This window comes from Oncorhynchus mykiss, unplaced genomic scaffold, assembly GCF_013265735.2.
Source record: "Oncorhynchus mykiss isolate Arlee unplaced genomic scaffold, USDA_OmykA_1.1 un_scaffold_196, whole genome shotgun sequence".
In the NCBI taxonomy this organism is placed as follows: domain Eukaryota; kingdom Metazoa; phylum Chordata; class Actinopteri; order Salmoniformes; family Salmonidae; genus Oncorhynchus; species Oncorhynchus mykiss.
This window is the reverse complement of record NW_023493679.1, coordinates 182,501-207,407: the sequence shown is the minus strand read 5'-3', so window position 1 is coordinate 207,407 and position 24,907 is coordinate 182,501. Positions and strand designations below refer to the sequence as shown.

At 42.5% G+C, this 24,907-nt stretch overlaps 1 protein-coding gene across 1 annotated transcript in view; it reads right to left on the bottom strand.

Moving 5' to 3' along the window:
* Positions 1-370: 370 nt before the first annotated feature.
* Positions 371-24,907, bottom strand: part of LOC118936632 (cytochrome P450 3A27-like) — a 27,960-nt gene continuing 3,423 nt past the window's right edge. The window contains exons 4-13 of the mRNA XM_036972864.1: positions 21,585-21,684; positions 21,294-21,410; positions 18,063-18,151; positions 12,897-13,045; positions 12,370-12,497; positions 8,272-8,350; positions 4,921-5,081; positions 4,438-4,664; positions 4,137-4,299; positions 371-883 (exon numbers count right to left, since the gene is read on the bottom strand). Coding sequence (XP_036828759.1) covers positions 758-883; positions 4,137-4,299; positions 4,438-4,664; positions 4,921-5,081; positions 8,272-8,350; positions 12,370-12,497; positions 12,897-13,045; positions 18,063-18,151; positions 21,294-21,410; positions 21,585-21,684 — 1,339 coding nt within the window. The 3' untranslated portion in view covers positions 371-757. The remainder of the gene's footprint in view (positions 884-4,136; positions 4,300-4,437; positions 4,665-4,920; positions 5,082-8,271; positions 8,351-12,369; positions 12,498-12,896; positions 13,046-18,062; positions 18,152-21,293; positions 21,411-21,584; positions 21,685-24,907) is intronic.

Here is a 24,907-nt window from a genome sequence, read left to right as displayed (position 1 = left end):
GAAATCACCTCACTATGCAGTAATGATAGATAGTAGCTCTATGTGAACTTTGCTCTATTCTCTACACTGTGTTTATGAATGCAGAAAGTACAAGAGCTGTAAAATGTGGAAAGTGGATTAATAGTTTGTAATGGGACCTGGGTTGTGTATTTACATCCAACGGCCACACAGGAGCGGTATTGGGATCTGAAAAGAAACGTGTGTGGATGACCAAGTCGTCACACTACAATTAGGCCTAGCTGAATTAAATTATAAATACAGTATGTCTTGATAACTAACACAAATCAATCTATATTGATTGTTCTCATGAATATTTGTGTGTGTTTGTGTCTTAAGTTTTGTCTTATGAATAAATACACAGACGACCTTGTTCATTAGTGTGATGATTTTATTGGTCTGTGATGATTAAAGTGAAAACCAAGCAGCTGCAGGGATCATCTCAACAGACAGTAAAGATTCTATTTTGGAATGACTGGACAGCAGAACACCCAGAGGAACAGAATGAGAGTACAGTTCTAGAGAACACCAGCTAGAGTTCTACATTCTAGGAGAATTCCAGCCACCAGCCAGTAGTGTGCAGGATCCAGACATGACATCATGCCATGGATTTAATACCCCTGGTGTCTAACTTTAACAAGACATGTACCTCTAATGCATCCATAGTATTACTATCTCTCTTTTATCTGGTGGAAATGGGTTTCTGAGTCCTACTCAAACCAAGTATGAGACTGAGACCAGCATTCAATCCCGGTCTCGGTCATGTTGTTGGACTTGTCAGAGAGGTGGCGGTGGTATTGCTAAGGGTGTTGATACGGGACTCCAGCCTCAGTTTGATTGGTCGTTTGGGCATCAGCAAACCCTGCTTGTCCATCTCCAATGGGATCTATAGGGAAAAACAGAACAGAACATAACCCTGGTTGTACATCTCCAACAGGACCTATAGAGAATAAGAGACCATGTAAAACAGGTGGTGACCATGTGAAAAAAAGGCCCATGTTAAAAAAGGTGGTGACCATGTGAAACAGGTGGTGACCATGTTAAAACAGGTAGTGACCATGTTAAAACAGGTGGTGACCATGTTAAAACAGGTCCATGTTAAAACAGGAGATCACCATGTTAAAACAGGTGGTGACCATGTTAAAACAGGAGCTGACCATGTTTAAACAGGTGGTGACCATGTTAAAACAGGTGGTGACCATGTTAAAACAGGTCCATGTTAAAAAAGGAGTTCACCATGTTAAAACAGGTGGTGACCATGTTAAAACAGGTGGTGACCATGTTAAAACAGGTGGTGACCATGCTAAAACAGATGGTGACCATTTTAAAACAGGTCCATGTTAAAAAAGGAGTTCACCATGTTAAAACAGGTGGTGACCATGTTAAAACAGGTGGTGACCATGTTAAAACAGGTGGTGACCATGTTAAAACAGATGGTGACCATTTTAAAACAGGTCCATGTTAAAACAGGCTCTGACCATGTTAAACAAGAACTGACCATGTTAAAAAAGGGTTCTGACCATGTTTAAACAGGTGGTGACCATGTTAAAACAGGTGGTGACCATGTTAAAACAGGTCCATGTTAAAACAGGAGCTGACCATGTTAAAACAGGTGGTGACCATGTTAAAACAGGAGCTGACCATGTTGAAACAGGTGGTGACCATGTTAAAACAGGTCCATGTTAAAACAGGTGTTGACCATGTTAAAACAGGTCCATGTTAAAACAGGTGGTGACCATGTTAAAACAGGCCCATGTTAAAACAGGAGCTGACCATGTTAAAAAAGGTGGTGACCATGTTAAAACAAGTGGTGACCATGTTAATACAGGAGGTGACCATGTTAAAACAGGTGGTGACCATGTTAAAACAGGCGGTGACCATGTTAAAACAGGTCCATGTTAAAACAGGTGGTGACCATGTTAAAACAGGTCCATGTTAAAACAGGCCCATGTTAAAACAGGAGCTGACCATGTTAAAAAAGGTGGTGACCATGTTAAAACAGGTGGTGACCATGTTAATACAGGAGGTGACCATGTTAAAACAGGTGGTGACCATGTTAAAACAGGCGGTGACCATGTTAAAACAGGTCCATGTTAAAACAGGTGCTGACCATGTTAAAACAGGTGGTGACCATTTTAAAACAGGTAGTGACCATGTTAAAACAGGTGGTGACCATGTTAAAACAGGTCCATGTTAAAACAGGTGCTGACCATGTTAAAACAGGCGGTGACCATGTTAAAACAGGAGCTGACCATGTTAAAACAGGTGGTGACCATGTTAAAACAGGTGGTGACCATGTTAAAACAGATGGTGACCATTTTAAAACAGGTGGTAACAATGTTAAACAAGAACTGACCATGTTCAAACAGGTTCTGACCATGTTTAAACAGGTGGTGACCATGTTAAAACAGGAGCTGACCATGTTAAAACAGGTGGTGACCATGTTAAAACAGGTGGTGACCATGTAAAAACAGATGGTGACCATTTTAAAACAGGTCCATGTTAAAACAGGTAGTGACCATGTTAAAACAGGTGGTGACCATGTTAAAACAGGAGGTGACCATGTTAAACAGGCTCTGACCATGTTAAACAAGAACTGACCATGTTAAAAAAGGTTCTGACCATGTTCAAACACTTTCTGACCATGTTAAAACAGGTGGTGACCATGTTAAAACAGGTGGTAACCATGTTAAACAAGAACTGACCATGTTCAAACAGGTTCTGACCATGTTAAAACAGGTGGTGACCATGTTAAAACAGGTCCATATTAAAACAGGAGCTGACCATGTTAAAACAGGCGGTGACCATGTTAAAACAGGAGCTGACCATGTTGAAACAGGCGGTGACCATGTTAAAACAGGTGATGACCATGTTAAAACAGGTGGTGACCATGTTAAAACAGGTCCATGTTAAAATAGGTGGTGAACATGTTAAAACAGGTCCATGTTAAAACAGGTCCATGTTAAAACAGGTGGTGACCATGTTAAAACAGGTGGTGACCATGTTAAAACAGGTCCATGTTAAAACAGGTGGTGACCATGTTAAAACAGATGGTGACCATGTTAAAACAGGTGCTGACCATGTTAAAACAGGTGTTCACCATGTTAAAACAGGTGTTGACCATGTTAAAACAGGTGTTGACCATGTTAAACAGGTGCTGACCATGTTAAAACAGGTGCTGACCATGTTAAAACAGGTGTTGACCATGTTAAAACAGGTGCTGACCATGTTAAAACAGGTGGTGACCATGTTAAAACAGGTGTTGACCATGTTAAAACAGGTGGTGACCCTGTTAAAACAGGTGTTGACCATGTTAAAACAGGTGTTGACCATGTTAAAACAGGTGTTGACCATGTTAAACAGGTGCTGACCTTGTTAAAACAGGTGTTGACCATGTTAAAACAGGTGCTGACCATGTTAAAACAGGTGTTGACCATGTTAAAACAGGTGCTGACCATGTTAAAACAGGTGGTGACCATGTTAAAACAGGTGTTGACCATGTTGAAACAGGCGGTGACCATGTTAAAACAGGTGATGACCATGTTAAAACAGGTGGTGACCATGTTAAAACAGGTCCATGTTAAAATAGGTGGTGAACATGTTAAAACAGGTCCATGTTAAAACAGGTCCATGTTAAAACAGGTGGTGACCATGTTAAAACAGGTGGTGACCATGTTAAAACAGGTCCATGTTAAAACAGGTGGTGACCATGTTAAAACAGGTGGTGACCATGTTAAAACAGGTGCTGACCATGTTAAAACAGGTGTTGACCATGTTAAAACAGGTGTTGACCATGTTAAAACAGGTGTTGACCATGTTAAAACAGGTGTTGACCATGTTAAAACAGGTGTTGACCATGTTAAACAGGTGCTGACCATGTTAAAACAGGTGTTGACCATGTTAAAACAGGTGCTGACCATGTTAAAACAGGTGTTGACCATGTTAAAACAGGTGCTGACCATGTTAAAACAGGTGGTGACCATGTTAAAACAGGTGTTGACCATGTTAAAACAGGTGGTGACCATGTTAAAACAGGTCCATGTTAAAACAGGTCCATGGTAAAACAGGTGGTGACCATGCTGAAACAGATACTGATGTTTGTTGATGTCATATTCTGTCTGCTTAGGTGAGCGTCTCACCTCGGTCTCGTCGCAGACAGAGAAAGTGAAACTCTGGAGGATCTCGACCATGGCCAGTTTGATCATGATCAGGGCGAAGCGCATCCCGATACAGTTCCTGGGCCCCGCCCCAAATGGCATGTACGTGTACGGATCAATAGACTCCTTGTTCTCCTTACTGAACCTGGACAGGGGGAGGGCAGACACATTACACATTGTATTGTAGTTGATTTGTGGTTGTGTTATGGTTATGTTATGGTTGTGTTATGGTTGTATTAAGGTTGTGTTGTGGTTGGATTGTGGTTACGGTGCGGTCCAGTACCTCTCTGGTTTGAACTCCTCAGGGTCAGACCAGATCTCTGGGTCACGGTGGAGGGTCCACGTGGGAACCAGGACAATGCAGTCTTTGGGGATGACGATGCCGTTGATCTCCACTGTCTTCTTGGCGACCCTCTCCAGTCGCAGCATGACGGGGTACAGTCTCAGAGACTCGTTCAACACACAGTCCAAATAGTCCATCTGCATCAGAGCTTCGTACTGGATTGGAGCCTGCACCGGGGTTACACACACATCAGTACCTCACCCCATCTGACACCGGGGATACACACACACATCAGTACCTCACCACATCTGGCACCCACACAGTATCTATCTCCTCCTGCAGTTTGGTCATGGTGTGGGGGTTACCTTGTTGGAGAACACAGTATCTATCTCCTCCTGCAGTTTGGTCATGGTGTGGGGGTTACCTTGTTGGGGACCACAGTATCTAACTCCTCCTGCAGTTTGGTCATGGTGTGGGGGTTACCTTGTTGGGGAACACAGTATCAATCTCCTCCTGCAGTTTGGTCATGGTGTGGGGATTTGTTGCCAGGTTATAGGCCAGGAAACTCATAGTACTGCTGCTGGTCTCGTAGCCGGCGAAGATGAAGATCATGGCTTGAGACAAGATCTCATGATCAGTCAGTCCTGTGGAGGGAGAGAGGGAGCAGAGAGGAGGGAATAGTTTGTAACAGGTGTGTATTTGTTACAGTAGTTTATAGGTGTGTATTCGTAACAGTAGATTACAGGTGTGTGTTTGTAACAGTTGTGTGTTTGTAGCTGTAGTTTATGTGTGTGTTTGTAACAGGTGTGTGTTTGTAACATTAGTTAAATTAACAGGTGTGTGGTTGTAACAGTAGTTTAAAGGTGTGTGTTTGTAGCAGGTGTGTGTTTGTAACAGGTGTGATTTTGTAACAGTAGTTAAATTAACAGGTGTGTGTTTGTAACAGGTGTGTGTTTGTAACATTAGTTAAATTAACAGGTGTGTGGTTGTAACAGTAGTTTAAAGGTGTGTGTTTGTAACATTAGTTACATTAACAGGTTTGTGGTTGTAACAGTAGTTTAAAGGTGTGTGTTTGTGTTTGTAACAGGTGTGTAATGTTACGGTTAGACGTGCGGGGCGCCTCGACAACATCCTGTGAAATTCCAGAGCGCGAAATTCAAACTACAGTATTTTAAATATCATTCATATTCAACATTCATTAAAATACAAGTGAAATACAAACTACAGTATTATAAATATCTAACATTCATTAAAATATAAGTGCAATACATCAGAAAAAAGCTTAACTTCTTGTTAATCCAGCCGCTGTGTCAGATTTCAAAAAGGCTTTACGGCGAAAGCTCACCATGTGAGGACAGCATACAAATGCATGAAAGTCAGAAATAGACATGACATGAAAGTCAGAAATAGATATAATTAATGCCTTACCTTTGAAGATCTTCTTCTGTTTGCACTCCAAAAGGTCCCGGTCACATCACAAATGGTCCTTTTGTTTCATAAAGTTATTTTTTATATCCATAAAAACTCAGTTTGGCTGGCGCACTTCATTCAATAATCCACCGGTTTCCCTCCTTCAAAATGAATCCCAAACGTTACTAATAAACGTATCTAAACAAGTCAAACAACGTTTATAATCCAACCTTAGGTACCCTAATACGTAAAAAAATGATACATTTTAAGACGGAGAATCGTTATTATCTTTACCGGAGATAAACAGAAAGAACGCGCTCTCGTCCATGCGCATGGTAACACTACAGCCAAAACGGGACCCACTACTACTGTTACCTCATCTAGCCAAATTACAAAAAACAGCCTGAAACTCTTTCTAAAGACTGTTGACATCTAGTGGAAGTCCTAGGAACTGCAATCTGGGAGGATTTGGCCTTATAATAAAAGTGACAGTCCTTGAAAATAGTGGTAGAATTTGTTTGAGGGGGGAGGGGGGTTGGTTCATCCTCGGGGTTACCATTTCAGTTCTGTTATACCCACAGACATTATTTTAACAGTTGTAGAAACTTTAGAGTGTTTTTTTTTATCCAAATCTACCAATGTTATGCATATCCCAGCTTATGGGCCTGAGTAACAGGGAGTTTACTTTGGGCTCCCTTTTCATCCGGAGGCCCCCTACCCAAGAGAGGTTAAGCTGCCCCCATAAAGGATACTTTGGATGACTACTGTTGTTTTTCTTCCGGAATCACTCTGTAAATAAACACCCAGAAGACCTTTTGCGGCTCCGCCATCATTATATTTGATAGAGGTCAGGTTTTTCAATTTAGACTTCTAGCTCTACTCTACGTGACATTTTTGTAACAGGTGTGTGTTTGTAACAGTAGTTTACAGGTGTGTGTTGGTAATTGAAGTTTACAGGTGTGTGTTTGTAACAGGTATGTGTTTGTAACATGTGTGTGTTTGTAACAGGTGTGTGTTTGTAACAGTAGTGTAAAGGTGTGTGCTGGTAACAGTAGTTTACAGGTGTGTGTTTGTAACAGGTGTGTGTTTGTAACAGTAGTTTATAGGTGTGTGTTTGTAACAGGTGTGTGGTTGTAACAGGTGTGTGTTTGTAACAGGTGTGTGTTTGTAGCTGTAGTTTACAGGTGTGTGTTTGTAACAGGTGTGTGGTTGTAACAGGTGTGTGTTTGTACCAGGTGTGTGTTTTTAACAGGTGTGTGTTTGTAACAGGTGTGTGTTTGTATCAGTAGTTTAAAACCTCACTAGGGTAAGTGGGACGCTAGCGTCCCACCTGGCCAACGTCCAGTGAAATTGCAGAGCGCCAAATTCAAAAACAGAAATACCCAATATAAAAATTCATAAAACATACAAGTGTTATACATAGGTTTAAGGATTAACTTCTTGTTAGTCCAACCACGATGTCAGATTTCAAAAAGGCTTTATGGCTAAAGCATACCATGCGATTATCTGAGAAGAGCGCCAAGCTGACAAATCATAACAAACAGTAACCAGCCAAGTAGAAGAGTTACACAAGTCAGAAATAGAGATAAAATCAATCACTTACCTTTGATGATCTTCATATGGTTGCACGCAGAAGACATTATTTTACTCAATAAATGTTTGTTTTGTTCGATAAAGTCTCTCTTTATATCCAAAAACCTCAGTTTTGCTTGCACGTTTTGTTCAGTAATCCACAGGCTCAAACGCAGTCACAACAGGCAGACAAAAAATCCAAATAGTATCCGTAAAGTTCGTACAAACAATGTTTAAAATCAATCCTCAGGTTGTTTTTTTTTTGCCTAAATAATCTATAATATTTCAACCGGACAATAACGTCGTCAATATAAAAGGTAAACAAGAAAGGCGCGCTCTCAGTCTCGTACATGAAACATTTCTAGGCCACTGTATTGTCCTGTCTTTCCAGGTGTGTGTAACAGTAGTTACAGGTGTGTGTTCTTAACATTAGCTTACAGGTGTGTGTTTGTAACAGTAGTTTGCAGGTGTGTGTTTGTAACAATAGTTTACAGGTGTTTGTTTGTAACAGTAGTTACAGGTGTGTGTTTGTAACAGTAGTTTACAGGTGTGTGTTTGTAACATTAGTTTACAGGTGTGTGTTCTTAACAGTAGTTACAGGTGTGTGTTTGTAACAGTAGTTTACAGGTGTGTGTTTGTAACATTAGTTTACAGGTGTGTGTTCTTAACAGTAGTTTACAGGTGTGTGTTTGTAACAGTAGTTTACAGGTGTTTGTTTGTAACAGTAGTTTACAGGTGTGTGTTTGTAACAGGTGTGTGTTCTTAACATTAGTTTACAGGTGTGTGTTTGTAACAGTAGTTTACAGGTGTGTGTTTGCAACAGTAGTTAACAGGTGTTTGTTCGGCAGGTACCTTTAGTCGGTTCCCCTCCTGTCTTCGTGTCATTGCCTTTCTGAGAGTCGATCATCAGTTGTAAGAAATCCACCCGACTCTGCGAGCAGAATGAATTTAGGTCAAATATGTCCAATCACAGCCAACACAAACAGATTTTACTGGATCTGGTCCAATCCCAGCCAACACAAACAGATTCTACTGGATCTGGTCCAATCACAACCAACAGATAGTTGGTTCACCGACTACTTCACAGACAGAGTTCAGTGTGTCAAATCGGAGGGCCTGTTGTCCTTTCCTCTGGCAGTCTCTATGGGGGTACCACAGGGTTCAATTCTTTGGCCAACTCTTTTCTCTGTATATATCAACGATGTCGCTCTTGCTGCGGGTTATTCCCTGATCCACCTCTATGCAGACGACACCATTCTGTATACATCTGGCCCTTCTTTGGACAGTGTGTTAACTAACCTCCAAACGAGCTTCAATGCCATACAACACTCCTTCCTTGGCCTCCAACTGCTCTTAAACGCTAGTAAAACCAAATGCATGCTTTTTAACCGTTCGCTGCCCGCACACGCCTGCCTGACTAGCATCACTACTCTGTACGGTTCCTACCTAGAATACTTGGACAACGACAAATACCAAGGTGTCTGGCTAGACTGTAAACTCTCCTTCCAGACTCAAATCAAACATCTCCAATCCAAAATCAAATCTAGAATCAGCTTCCTATTTCGCAACAAAGCCTCCTTCATTCACGCTGCCAAACTTACCCTCGTAAAACTGATTATCCTACCGATCCTCGACTTCGGTGATGCCATCTACAAAATAGCTTCCAATACTCTACTCAGCTAATTGGATGTAGTCTATCACAGTGCCATCCGTTTTGTTACCATAGCCCCTTATACCACCCACCACTTCGACCTGCACAGCTTTGCTTTATCTTGGCCAGTTTGCAGTTGTAAATGAGAACTTGTTCTCAACTGGCCTACCTGGTTAAATAAAGGTGAAATAAAAAACATTTTTAAAAAGATGGGGAGAGGTCGCGCCATAATAAAGAGATGCTCCGCTTTTTTGACACCCAAAAAGCAAGTTCTGCAGGTTCTAGTTTTGTCTAATCTGTGGTCTAGTGCTGCAAGGAAAGACCTAGTTAAGCTGCAGCTGGTCCAGAACAGAGCGGCACGTTTTGGTCTTAATTGTAATCAGAGGGCTGATATAAATACTATGCATGCCAGTCTCTCTTGGCTAAGAGTTGAGGAGAGACTGCATCACTTTTGATAAGAAACAATGTGTTAAAAATCCCAAATTGTTTGCATAGTCAACTTACACAGAGCTCTGACAAACACACTTGTCCCACCAGACATGCCACCAGGGGATCTTTTCATCGTCCCCAAATCCAGAACAAATTCAAGAAAATGTACAGAATCATATAGAGCCCTTGTTGCATGGAACTTCCTTCCATCTCATATTGCTCAAATAAACAGCAAACCTGGTTTCAAAAAAAACAGATAAAGCAACACCTCACGGCACAACGCCTCTCCCCCTATTTGACCTAGACAGTTTGTGTGTGTATGCATTGATATGTAGACTACGTGTGCCTTTTTAAAATGTCTGTAGTTCTGTCCTTGCCTCATAATGTTCTGTTTCGTGAGGAACCCCAGGAAGAGAAGCTGCTGCTTTTACAAAATGTCTGTAGTTCTGTCCTTGCCTCATAATGTTCTGTTTCGTGTGGAAACCCAGGAAGAGAAGCTGCTGCTTTTACAAAATGTCTGTAGTTCTGTCCTTGCCTCATAATGTTCTGTTTCCTGTGGAACCCCAGGAAGAGAAGCTGCTGCTTTTACAAAATGTCTGTAGTTCTGTCCTTGCCTCATAATGTTCTGTTTCCTGTGGAACCCCAGGAAGAGAAGCTGCTGCTTTTACAAAATGTCTGTAGTTCTGTCCTTGCCTCATAATGTTCTGTTTCCTGTGGAACCCCAGGAAGAGGAAGCTGCTGCTTTTACAAAATCTAATTGTTTTATTTAACTAGGCGAGTCAGTCCAATCACAACCAAGACCATCAGATTCTAATAGATCTGGTCCAATCACAACCAAGACCATCAGATTCTAATAGATCTGGTCCAATCACAGTCAAGACAATCAGATTCTACTGGATCTGGTCCGATCACAGTCAAGACAATCAGATTCTACTGGATCTGGTCCGATCACAACCAAGACCAAATTCTAATTTTCAATGACGGCCTACCAGGGAACATGGTGGGTTAACTGCCTTGTTCAGGTGGAAAAGGATAGATTTTTACCTCGTCAGCTCGGGGGACTCGATCTTGCAGCCTTTCGGTTTCTAGTCCAACCCTCTAACTACCTGCCTCCCCATGGGGAGCTTCATAAAATACAAAACACAAAAACATGCAAAACACAATCAGATTCTAATGGATCTGGTCCAATCACAACCAAGACCATCAGATTCTAATGGATCTGGTCCAATCACAACCAAGACCATCAGATTCTAATGGATCTGGTCCAATCACAACCAAGACAATCAGGTTCTAATAGATCTGGTCCAATCACAACCAAGACAATCAGATTCTAATGGATCTGGTCCAATCACAACCAAGACAATCAGATTCTAATGGATCTGGTCCAATCACAACCAACACAATCAGATTCTAATGGTTCTGGTCCAATCACAACGAAGACCATCAGATTCTAATGGATATGGTCCAATCACAACCAAGACCATCAGATTCTAATGGATCTGGTCCAATCACAACCAAGACCATCAGATTCTAATGGATATGGTCCAATCACAACCAAGACAATCAGATTCTAATGGATCTGGTCCAATCACAACCAAGACCATCAGATTCTAATGGATCTGGTCCAATCACAACCAAGACAATCAGATTCTAATGGATATGGTCCAATCACAACCAAGACAATCAGATTCTAATGGATCTGGTCCAATCACAACCAAGACAATCAGATTCTAATGGATATGGTCCAATCACAACCAAGACAATCAGATTCTAATGGATCTGGTCCAATCACTACCAAGACCATCAGATTCTAATGGATCTGGTCCAGTCACAACCAAGACAATCAGATTCTAATGGATCTGGTCCAATCACTACCAAGACAATCAGATTCTAATGGATCTGGTCCAATCACAACCAAGACAATCAGATTCTAATGGATCTGGTCCAATCACTACCAAGACAATCAGATTCTAATGGTTCTGGTCCAATCACAACCAAGACCAACAGATTCTAATGGATCTGGTCCAATCACAACCAAGACAATCAGATTCTAATGGATATGGTCCAATCACAACCAAGACAATCAGATTCTAATGGATCTGGTCCAATCACAACCAAGACAATCAGATTCTAATGGATCTGGTCCAATCACAACCAAGACCATCAGGTTCTAATGGTTCTGGTCCAATCACAACCAAGACCATCAGATTCTAATAGATCTGGTCCGATCACAACGAAGACCATCAGATTCTAATGGATCTGGTCCAGTCACAACCAAGACAATCAGATTCTAATGGATCTGGTCCGATCACAACCAAGACCAACAGATTCTAATGGATCTGGTCCAGTCACAACCAAGACCATCAGATTCTAATGGATCTGGTCCAGTCACAACCAAGACAATCAGATTCTAATGGATCTGGTCCAGTCACAACCAAGACCATCAGATTCTAATGGATCTGGTCCAATCACAACCAAGACCATCAGATTCTAATGGATCTGGTCCAATCACAACCAAGACAAAAAGATTCTACTGGATCTCGTCCAATCACAACCAAGACCATCAGATTCTAATGGATCTCGTCCAATCACAACCAAGACCATCAGATTCTAATGGATCTGGTCCAATCACAACCAACACAAACAGATTCTAATATGACTGTAGATTTTTGGGTCCCAATAATAGTGTTTTTAAATTGCGACATGATATCGATATAGACATTCCATATTGGTCCCCATCACTAGTTACATTTCATAGTTTCATAGTTATATAATAAGTAAATACAGAATATTACAGTACAAATACAAATGTACAGATGAAAATATCAATATAACAATCATATACAAATATAAATATAAAACAAGTTTACAGTTGAGTTCCCAGTGTCACGTCCAGATTTGATCTTAGCCAACGAGGCGTAAAAGAAGTCTGTCACCGCAGCTGGGAAGAAAGAAAACTTCATCTTCTCCAAGATAGGACCTATGAAGGGAAACAAAACTGGAGAAGGAGAGGAGAGGAGTATGAGAGGAGGACGGGAGAGGAGAGGAGAATAGGAGAATAGGAGAGGAGAGGAGAATAGGAGAGGAGATGAGGAGAGGAGAAGAGTATGAGAGGAGAAAGGGAGGGGAGAGGAGAATAGGAGAATAGGAGAGGAGAATAGGAGAGGAGAGGAGTATGAGAGGAGAAAGGGAGGGAAGAGGAGAATAGGAGAGGAGATGAGGAGAGGAGATGAGGAGGAGGGGAGAGGAGGGGAGGATGGGAGAAGAGGAGAGCAGGGGAGGACAGGAGAGGCGAAGAGCAGAAGTGAGGTGGAGAGGAACGTTTTATAGAAAGGTGTACAACTGCATATGATTAAAAAGTTCAACTTTGTGTCCGTGTGTCTGTGTGTGGTCTCACCGAATAGGAGCAACAGTGGGTTGAACAGGTCGAACTTGGTCATCTTCTTGACGTTGGAGACGAAGGGGTCTGAAGGGTTGTTCAGAGAGTCAATGTCCACACTGAAAGCTGTGCTGGTGACCACATCCATACTGTAGGGCCCAAAGAACCTGCAAAACAACCACAACTATTGACCACCAACCACACAACTACTGACCACACAACTACTGACCACACAAATACTGACCACAACTAGAGACCACAACTAGAGACCACAACTAGTCACCACCAACTACTGACCACATGTACCGGCCACACCTACTAACCACACACATAATGACCACACCTACTGACCACACACACAATGACCACAAATACTGACCACAACCACACAAATGCTGACCACAACCACACAACTACTGACCACACAACTACTGACCACACAACTACTGACCACAGCTAATGACCACACCGCGACGGAAGGTAGCCTAGTGGTTAGAGCATTGGGCCAGGAATCAAAAGGTTTCTAGATCGAATCCCCAAGATAACAAGGTAAAAATATCTTGTTTTGCCCCGGAACAATGCAGTTAACCCACTGTTCCTAGGCTGTCATATGTTCTTAACTGTTGAAAAAAATAAAGCTTAAATAAAAATAAACACATACTGACCCCCAACTACTGACCACAACCACACAACTGCTGACCACAACCACACAACTACTGACCACAACCACATACCTACTGACCACAACCTCACAACTGCTGACCACAACCACAGAACTACTGACCACAACCACACACCTACTGACCACAACCACACAACTACTGACCACAACCACACAACTACTGACCACAACTACTGACCACATCCACTGACCACAACCACACAACTACTGACCACAACCACACAACTACTGACCACAACCACACAACTACTGACCACAACTACTGAACACAACCACACAACCACTGACCACAACCACACAACTACTGACCACCAACTACCAACCACACAACCACTGACCACACAACTACTGACCACCAACTACCAACCACACAACTAATGACCACAACTACTGACCACACAACTACTGACCACCAACTACCAACCACACAACTACTGACCACACAACTACTGACCACAACTACTGACCCCCAACTATCAACCACACAACTACTGACCACAGCTACTGACCACAACCACACAACTACTGACCACACATCAACTGACCACAACCACACAACTACTGACCACACAACTACTGACCACACAACAACTGACCACAACCACACAACTACTGACCACAACCACACAACTACTGACCACAACCACACAACTACTGACTACACAACTACTGACCACAAACACACAACTACTGAACACCAACTACCAACCACACAACTATTGACCACAACTACTGACCACACAACTACTGACCACAACTACTGACCATAACTACTGACCACCAACTACCAACCACACAACTACTGACCACAACTACTGACCACAACCACAAACACACAACTACTTACCACACAACTACTGACCACACAACTATTGACACCTACTGGGCACACAACTATTGACCACACCTACTGACCACACAACTATTGACCACACCTACTGACCACACAACTATTGACCAAACCTACTGACCACACAACTATTGACACCTATTGACCACACAACTACTGACCACACAACTATTGACACCTACTGGGCACACAACTATTGTCACACCTACTGACCACACAACTATTGACCACACCTACTGACCACACAACTATTGACCAAACCTACTGACCACACAACTATTGACACCTATTGACCACACAACTACTGACCACACCTACTATCCACACAACTACTGACCACCAACTACTGACCACACAACTACCGACCACACAACTACCGACCACACCTACTGACCACAACCACACAACTACTGACCACAACTACTGACAACACACCTATTGACTACAACCGCTGAACACACACCTACTGACCACAACTACACAACTACTGACCACAACCACACAACTACTGACCACACAACTACTGGCAACAACCACTGACCACACAACTACTGACCACACAACTACTGACCACCAACTACTGACCACACAACTACCGACCAAACAACTACTGACCCCACAACTACTGACCACACAACTACCGACCACACAACTACTGACCACACAAATACTGATCACACAACTACTGACCACACAACCACTGACCACACAACTACTGACCACACAACTACTGACCACACAACTACTGACCACACAACCACTGACCACACAACTACTGACCACACAACTACTGACCACACAACTACTGACCACACAACCACTGACCACACAGCTACTGACCACACAACTACTGACCACACAACTACTGACCACACAACTACTGACCACACAACTACTGACCACACAACTACTGACCACACAACTACTGACAACAACTACTGATCACAACTACACAACTACTGACCACACAACTACTGACCACACAACTACTGACCACACAACTACAGACCACAACTAAATCAAATGAAATGTATTTGTCACATGCACAGAATACGACAGGTGTAGAACCGTGAAATGCTTACTTACAAGCCCTTAACTGAGAAAGCAATTCAAGAAACAGAGTTAATAACCTTTTGAGGGCATGGCAGATTTACGCCCCCTTTGGAGAAATTGGGTACCCCTAGTAAACTGAAAAAAAAATTCTCAAAAATTGCTAATATATGCATATAATAATTATTATTGGATAGAAAACACTCTAAAGCTTCTAAAACCGTTGGAATTATGTCTGTAAGTATAGCAGAACTCACAGGGCATGCATTCTTCCAAACTAGTTTTTGTGGTCATGAAAGTTGGAGCAACTTTGACGTCATCGCCCCCACCCTTCCCGACCACTTATGGATCACTTTCCATCTCTTTCACTAGATGTCCTCTTTCTGTAGAGCGTTCAATCGTTCAAATCGCGCGAGATAGGAGTGATTTGAGTGTCGCGAGAAAAAACCTGTGCGTTAGGGCGCGAATTGGTCACAGCCATTCCTTTGTTCCAGCACTCCTGGGAAGAGCAAACGATACCCGGTTGAATTGAAATTTGTTTTGTGTGTTAAAAACATCATAAAGCTTGCTTCTGCACTTAGTTTGACCTGTTTAGTCGACATATAATATGTAATTTTGAAGTTTTGATGCGCAATTTTTCCGGACCAGAGGACATTTTGGGTGCATTTCAGCTGATGTTATTAGCTGTAGCTAATACAAAGACGCAAGACTTGAAACCAAACGATGTATTGGGTAAGTATGAACCCTTCCAGAACATTCTGAACGAAGACCATCGAAGGTAAGGGAATATTTATGCTTAAATCTGTGTTTCTGTTGACTCCAACATTACGGAGAAATGTAGCTTATATCTGAGCGCCGTCTCAGCATATTGAATAGTGTGCGATTTCTGTAACGTTAAAAATAAATGTACCACAGCGGTTGCATAAAGAAGCAGTGTATCTTTCTAACTATATGTAGAACATGTATATTTAGCCAAAGTTTATGATGTCTATTTTACGTTATCTTGCCGCGCTACATAGATTTCCTGCGGGCATTTTTGAGTAATTTCTGAACATGAGCACATTGTAAATGGACATTTATGGATATATATGGCATATTATTGAAAAAAAAAAAAATGTACTTTGTAACAAGTCCTATCACTGTCATCTGATGAAGATTTTCAAAAGGTTAGTGAGCGATTTATTTTTTAATCCTGCTTTTATAATTTTATATTTTCTGGGACAAAATGGCTGCCGCTTGTCTTGGTTTCGGTGGTGGTCTAATATAAATATGTGGTGTGTTTTCGCCGTAAAACATTTAAAAAATCTGACATGCTGGGTAGATGAACAAGGTGTTTATCTTTCATTTGAGCTATTGGACTTGTTAATGTGTGGAGGTTAAATATTTCTAAGAATATTTTTGCGTTCCATGCGCCACGGTTTGAGCTGAACGGGGGGGGGAGGTGTTCCTCTAGAGGAACTCCTGGCATCAACAGGTTTTAAGAAAACATTTCCTAAATAAACTAACTAAACTGACACCGCCTAGTATATAGGTCCTGGATGGCAGGAGGCTTGGCACCAGTGATGTACTAGGCCGTATGCACTGCGCTCTGTAGCTCCGTCAGATAACGAGCAGTTGCCATACCAGGCGGTGATGCAACCGGTCAGGATGCTCTCGATGGTGCAGCTGTAGAACCTTTTGAGGATCTGGGGACCCATGCCAAATCTTTTCAGTCTCCTTAGGTAAAAAAAAAAGGCGTTGTCGTGCCCTCTTCACGACTGTCTTGGTGTGTTTGGACCATGTTAGTTTGTTGGTGATGTGGACGCCAAGGAACTTGAAACTCTCGACACACTTCACTACAGCCCCTGTCGATGTGAATGGGAACGTGTTCAGTCCTCCTTTTCCTGTAGTCCACGATCAGCTACTTTGTCTTGCAAAACATTGAGAGGAGAGGTTGTTGTCTTGGCAACCGCACAGCCAGGTCTCTGACCTCCTCCCTATTGGCTGTCCAGGATCCAGTTGCAGAGGGAGGTGTTTAGTCCCAGGGTTCTTAACTTAGTGACGAGCTTTGTGGGCACTACGGTGTTGAACGTTGAGCTGTAGTCAATGAACAGCATTCTCACGTAGGTGTTCCTTTTGTCCAGGTGGGAAAGGGCAGTGTGGAGTGCAATAAAGATTGCATCATCTGTGGATCAGTTGGGGCGTTATGTGAATTGGAGTGGGTGTAGTGTTTCCGAGATGATGGTGTTGATGTGAGCCACGACCAGCCTTTCAAAACACTTCATGGATACCAACGTGAGTGCTATGGATCTGTTGGTGGTTCAATGACGTCTATATATATATATATATATGTCTATAGATGTCTATAGATGAAATCTTGGTAGATAGTGTCTACAGCTTATGATGAGGTGCTCTACCTCAGGCCAAGAGTGTGCAAAGCTGTTATCAAGGCAATTGGTGGCTGTGTGTGTGTGTGTGTGTGTGTGTGTGTGTGTGTGTGTGTGTGTGTGTGTGTGTGTGTGTGTGTGTGTGTGTGTGTGTGTGTGTGTGTGTGTGTGTGTGTATTATAATCAAGACTCAGAGTTGTAAGGTGAAAAGCCAGAGGTTAGGAATCAGGACTCACTCCTTCACTTCGATGGTCTGGTCTTTATCTGCTTGCTTCTTCATTCCATTCAGCAGGTTAGCAGAGTGCTGCTTCATGATACCAAACATCTAGAGAGAGAGAGATAGAGAGAGAGGGGGAGAGAGAGAGAGAGGGGGAGAGAGAGAGAGAGAGAGAGAGAGAGAGAGAGAGGGGGGGGGGTAGAGTTAGAGAGAGGTAGAGAGAGAGGTAGAGGTAGAGAGAGAGAGAGGGGTAGAGAGAGAGAGGTAGAGAGAGACAGAGAGACAGAGAGAGTGGTTAGCAGAGTGCTGCCTAATGATTAGGGTGGAATGGCAATAACCCAGTTACCCAGATTTACGCCAATAACTTTCCCAGGATAAATAACAGAGAAAAACCGGTAACTCCTCCCCTTTCCCAGGATAAATTACAGAGAGAAACAGGTAACTCCTCCCCTTTCCCAGGATAAATAACAGAGAGAAACCGGTAACTCCTCCCCTTTCCTAGGATAAATAACAGAGAGAAACCGGTAACTCCTCCCCTTTCCCAGGATAAATAACAGAGAGAAACCGGTAACTCCTCCCCTTTCCCAGGATAAATAACAGAGCGAAACCGATAACTCCTCCCCTTTACCAGGATAAAGAACAGAGAGAAACCGGTAACTCCTCCCTTTTCCCAGGATAAAGAACAGAGCGAAACCGGTAACTCCTCCCCTTTCCCAGGATAAAGAACAGAGAGAAAGGAATGGAGGAGGAGCCGGTAAGTTATTTGTATGAACAGCATGACGTGTCTTTAAAAAAAGCTCTTTAGCGTTAAACCATTAAGTCTTCGTGAGGAGAAGTGACCCGCATCTAATTCTAGTCCTATATTATGATTCAATCATGTCAATAGAATGAATAAGGGGTCCTGGGTGGTGCAGCGGTGAAAACACTGCACCGCCTGGTGTTCGATCCCAGGCTGTGTCACAACCGATCGTGACCGTGAACCCCATAGGGATGGCACATAATTGGGCTAGCGCCGTCCAGGACCTTGGCTTACCGTACACTAGCAACTCCTTGTGACAGAGCCGGGCGCCTGCAAGCTGACTCTGGTTGTCAGTCTACTTTGTGCATGACACAAGTAATTGTTCCAACAATTGTTTACAGACAGATTATTTCACTTATAATTCACTGTATCACAATTCCAGTGGGTCAGAAGTTCACATACAATAAGTTGACTGTACCTTTAAACAGCTTTGAAAATTCCAGAAAATTATGTTATGGCTTTAGAAGCTTCTGATAGGCTAATTGACATCATTTGAGTCAAATGGAGTTGTATCTGTGGATGAATTTCAAGGCCTACCTTCAAACTCAGTGCCTCTTTGCTTGACATCATGGGGAAAAACTAAATAAATCAGCCAAGACCTCAGAAAAAAACATTGTAGACCTCCACAAGTCTGGTTCATCCTTGGGAGCAAATCAAAATCAAATCAAATGTATTTATAGAGCCCTTCGTACATCAGCTGATATCTCAAAGTGCTGTACAGAAACCCAGCCTAAAACCCCAAACAGCAAGCTATGCAGGTGTAGAAGCACGGTGGCTAGGAAAAACTCCCTTGAAAGGCCAAAACCTAGGAAGAAACCTAGAGAGGAACCAGGCTATGTGGGGTGGCCAGTCCTCTTCTGGCTGTGCCGGGTGGAGATTATAACAGAACATGGCCAAGATGTTCAAATGTTCATAGATGACCAGCAGGGTCAAATAATAATAATCACAGTGGTTGTCGAGGGTGCAACAGGTCAGCACCTCAGGAGTAAATATCAGTTGGCTTTTCATAGCCGATCATTCAGAGTATCTCTACCGCTCCTGCTGTCTCTGGAGAGTTGAAAACAGCAGGTCTGGGACAGGTAGCACGTCGGTGAACAAGTCAGGATTCCATAGCCGCAGGCAGATCAGTTGAAACTGGAGCAGCAGCATGACCAGGTGGACTGGAGACAGCAAGGAGTAATCAGGCCAGGTAGTCCTGAGGCATTGTCCTAGCAATTTCCAAATGTCTGAAGGTACCAGGTTCATCTGTACAAACAATAGCAGCCGTCCTACCGCTCAGGAAGGAGACTCGTTCTGTCTCCTAGAGATAAACGCACTTTGGTGCAAAAAGAGCAAATTAATCCCAGAACAACAGCAAAGGACCTTGTGAAGATGCTGGAGGAAACAGGTACAAAAGTATCTATATCCACAGTAAAACGAGTCCTATATCGACATAATCTGAAAGGCCGCTCAGCAAGGAAGAAGCCACTGCTGCAAAGCTGACATAAAAAAGCCTACGGTTTGCAACTGCACATGGAGAAAAAGATCGTACTTTTTTGGAGAAATGTCCTCTGGTCTGATGAAACAAAAATAGAACTGTTTGGCCATAATGGCCATCGTTATGTTTGGAGGAAAAAGGGGGAGGCTTGCAAGCCGAAGAACACGATCCCACCGTGAAGCATGGGGGTGGCAGCATCATGTTGTGAGGGTGCGGGCAAGGAGGCCTACAAACCGGACTCAGTTACACCAGCTCTGTCAGGAGGAATGGGCCAAAATTCACCCAACTTATTGTGGAAAGCTTGTGGAACGCTACCCACAACATTTGACCCATGTTAAACAATTTAAAGGCAATGCTACCAAATACTAATTGAGTGTATGTAAACTTCTGACCCACTGGGAATGTGATGAAAGAAATAAAGCTGAAATAAATCATTCTCTCTACTATTATTCTGACATTTCACATTCTTAAAATTAAGTGGTGATCCTAACTGACCCAAGACAGGGAAATTTGGCTCAGTTTAAATGTATTTGTGATGTGATAAAGTTCATTACAAGCTACAATGAGTTTATATAGAATTTATAACAAGCTTTAATGAGCTGAAGAGTTTATAACAAGCTATGATGAGTTTATAACAAGCTATAATGAGTTTATATAGCGTTTATAACAAGTTATGAGTTTATAACAAGCTATAATGAGTTTATAACAAGCTATAATGAGTTGAAGAGTTTATAACAAGTTCTGAGTTTATAACAAGCTATAATGAGTTTATATAGAGTTTATAACAAGCTATAATAGGTTAATGAAGAATTATAACAAGCTATAGAGTTTATTAAGAGTTTATAACAAGCTATAATGAGTTAATGAAGAGTTATAACAAGCTATAATGAGTTTTTAAAGAGTTTATAACAAGCTATAATGAGTTTACAACAAGTTGATAAAACAGAAAGGTAGAGATGGAGGGATGGTTCTACCTCTTTCAGTCGTCCAGAGGTAAAGGAAGGTGAGAGGACACTGCGGATCCGTCTCCATGTATCGTCCTCGGCAACGGACACCGCGTCAAACATCTCCCCATTCAGAAATGCAAAGTTCTAAAACATGGAGGACAGTTGTATTAATTATCAAACAGCTCACCATTCAGATGGAAGTCCTAAAACATGGAGGACAGTTGTATTAATCAGGGTTATTATTATTCAGTTTATGTGTGTGTGTGTGTGTGTGTGTGTGTGTGCGTGTGTGCGTGTGCGTGTGTGTGTGTGTCTCACCCTGCGGTTGGTGAAGATGTTGTAACACTCTTTAATCAGGACGGTCTTGATTATGCTTTTGTCCATGATACACAGAACAGGCTGCCTCCCATCATAGATCCTTCACAGAGGAGTAACACACCTGGCTTTAACCACTATATATATACACCTACATGGTACAGACTGCCTCCCATCATAGATCCTTCACAGAGGAGAAACACACCTGGCTTTAACCACTATATATATATACACCTACATGGTACACAGAACAGACTGCCTCCCATCATAGATCGCAGAGGCATTTCATCGTAACGAGGAGACTGGTCGTCATAAAGAGGCAGCGTCGTAAGCAAAACATAGAATAACAACCCACAAAACTCTCCAAGGAACATGGCTACCTAAATATGGTCCCCAATCAGAGACAACGATAAACAGCTGATTGAGAACCAATCTCGGCAACCATAGACATATAAACACCTAGACTAGATAAACCCCTGTACAATACAAAAACTCAACACACCACCCTGACCAAATAATAAATAAAACAAAGAGAACTAAGGTCAGGGCGTGACACTGCCTCTTATCGTACATCTATGGCATTCTGTTAAGTTACGGCCTTATTCTACAATGGATAAATACAAAACCCTCAAATCTACACACAATACGCTATGCAATCTGGTTTCAGAGCTGGTCATGGGTGCACCTCAGCCACGCTCAAGGTCCTAAACGGCATCATAACCGCCATCGATAAGAGACATTACTGTGCGGCCGTATTCTTTCGAAGACTTTCGACTTTGTCAATCACAACATTCTTCTAGGCAGACTCGACAGCCTTGGTTTCTCAAATGATTGCCTCGCCTGGTTTACCAACTACTTCTCTGATAGAGTTCAGTGTGTCAAATCGGAGGGCCTGTTGTCCGTACCTCTGACAGTCTCTATGGGTGTGCCACAGGGTTCAATTCTCGGGCCGACTCTCTTCTCTGTATACATCAATGATGTTACTCTTGCTGCTGGTGTGTCGCCGATCCACCTCTATGCAGACGACACCATTCTGTATACTTCTGGCCCCTCTTTGGACACTGTGTTGACTAACCTCCAGACGAGCTTCAATGCCATACAACTCTCCTTCCGTGGCCTCCAACTGCTCTTAAACGCAAGTAAAACTAAATGCATGCTATTCAATCGATCACTTCCCGCACCTGCTCGCCCGTCCAGCATCACTACTCTGGACGGCTCTGACTTAGAATACGTGGACAACTACAAATACCTGGGTGTCTGGTTAGACTGTAAACTCTCTTTCCAGACTCACATTAAGCATCTCCAATCCAAAATTAAATCTAGAATCGGCTTCCTATATCGCAACAAAGCATCCTTCACTCATGCTGCCAAACATACCCTCATAAAACTGACCATCCTACCGAACCTCGACTTTGGTGATGTCATCTATAAAATAGCCTCCAACACTCTACTCAACAAACTGGATGCAGTCTATCACAGTGCCATCCGTTTTGTCACCAAAGCCCCATACACTACCTTCCATTGCGACCTGTACGCTCTCGTTGGTTGGCCCTCACTTCATACTCGTCGCCAAACCCACTGGCTACAGGTTATCTACAAGTCTCTGCTAGGTAAAGCCCCACCTTATCTCAGCTACCTGGCCACCATAGCAGCACCCACGCGTAGCACACGCTCCAGCAGGTATATCTCACTGGTCACCCCCAAAGCCAATTCCTCCTTTGGTCTACTTTCCTCCCAGTTCTCTGCTGCCCATGACTGGAACGAACTGCAAAAATCTCTGAAGCTGGAGACTCATATCTCCCTCACTAGCTTTAAGCACCAGCTGTCAGAGCAGCTCACAGATCACTGCACCTGTACATAGCCCATCTGTAAACAGCCCATCTATATACCTCATCCCCATACTGTATGTATTTATTTATTTAGTTATTTATCTAGCTCCTTTGCACCCCAGTATCTCTACTTGCACATTCATGTTCTGCCTATCTACCATTCCAGTGTTTAATTGCTATATTGTAATTACTTCGCCACCATGGCCTATTTATTTTCTTAACTTACCTCATTTGCACTCACTGTATTTAGATTTTTTGTTTTATTTTGTTCTACTGTATTATTGACTGTATGTTTTGTTTATTCCATGTCTAACTCTGTGTTGTTGTATGTGTCGAATTGCTACGCTTTATCTTGGTCAGGTTGCAAATGAGAACTTGTTCTCAACTAGCCTACCTGGTTAAATAAAGGTGAAAAAATACACCATAATGACATCACAATACACCATAATGACATCACAATACCCCATAATGACATCACAATACCCCATAACAACATCACAATACCCTATAACAACATCACAATACCCTATAACAACATCACAATACCCCATAACGAGAAACCGAAAACAGAAATACCCATCTGTGTTAAATTCCATTCATTGCACATGATTTGGAAAGGCACACACCTGTCTATATAAAGGTCCACAGTTGACAGTGCATGTCAGAGCAAAAACCAAGCCATGAGGTCGAAAGAATTGTCCGTAGAGCTCCGAGACAGGATTGTGTTGAGCCACAGATCTGGGAAACATTTCTGCAGCATTGAAGGTCCCCCAAAACACAGTGGCCTCCATCATTCTTTAATCAAATAACTACCAAGACTCTTCCTAGAGCTGGCCGCCTGTCCAAACTGAACAATCGGGGGAAAAGGGCCTGGGTCAAGGAGATAACCTGATGGTCACTCTGACAGAGCTCCACAGTTCCTCTGTGGAGATGGGAGAACCTTCCAGGAGGACAACCATATCTACAGCACTCCACCAATCAGGCCTTTATGGTAGAGTAGGCCAGATAGAAGCCACTCCTCAGTAAAAAGGCACATGACAGCCCGCTTGGAGTTTGTCAAAAGGTACGTAAAGACTCTCAGTGTAATGAGGTCTTTGTGTAGCCTGTGTAGAGGAGTAGGACAGCAGATAATACATAATATAATATAATATAATATAATAAAATAAACATAATTTACTAAATAAATAAAATAAAATACAATACAAAAAAGCATAACATACAAACAAACATGGGGGAACAAGTTAAGAGGGTTAAGTAATGAACAAGTAATTGGGGAATTGAAACCAGGTGTGAAAAAGACAAAGACAAAACAAATGGAAAATGAAAAAAGTAGATCGTCGACGGCCAGAAGGCCAGTGACGTCAACAAGGAGAGGGACCATCTTCGGAGGAAGTCGTGACACTCAGACCATGAGAAAACAAGATTCTCTGGTCTGATGACGAAACCAAGATTAAACTCTTTGGCCTGAATGAAAAGTGTCACGTCTGGAGGAAACCT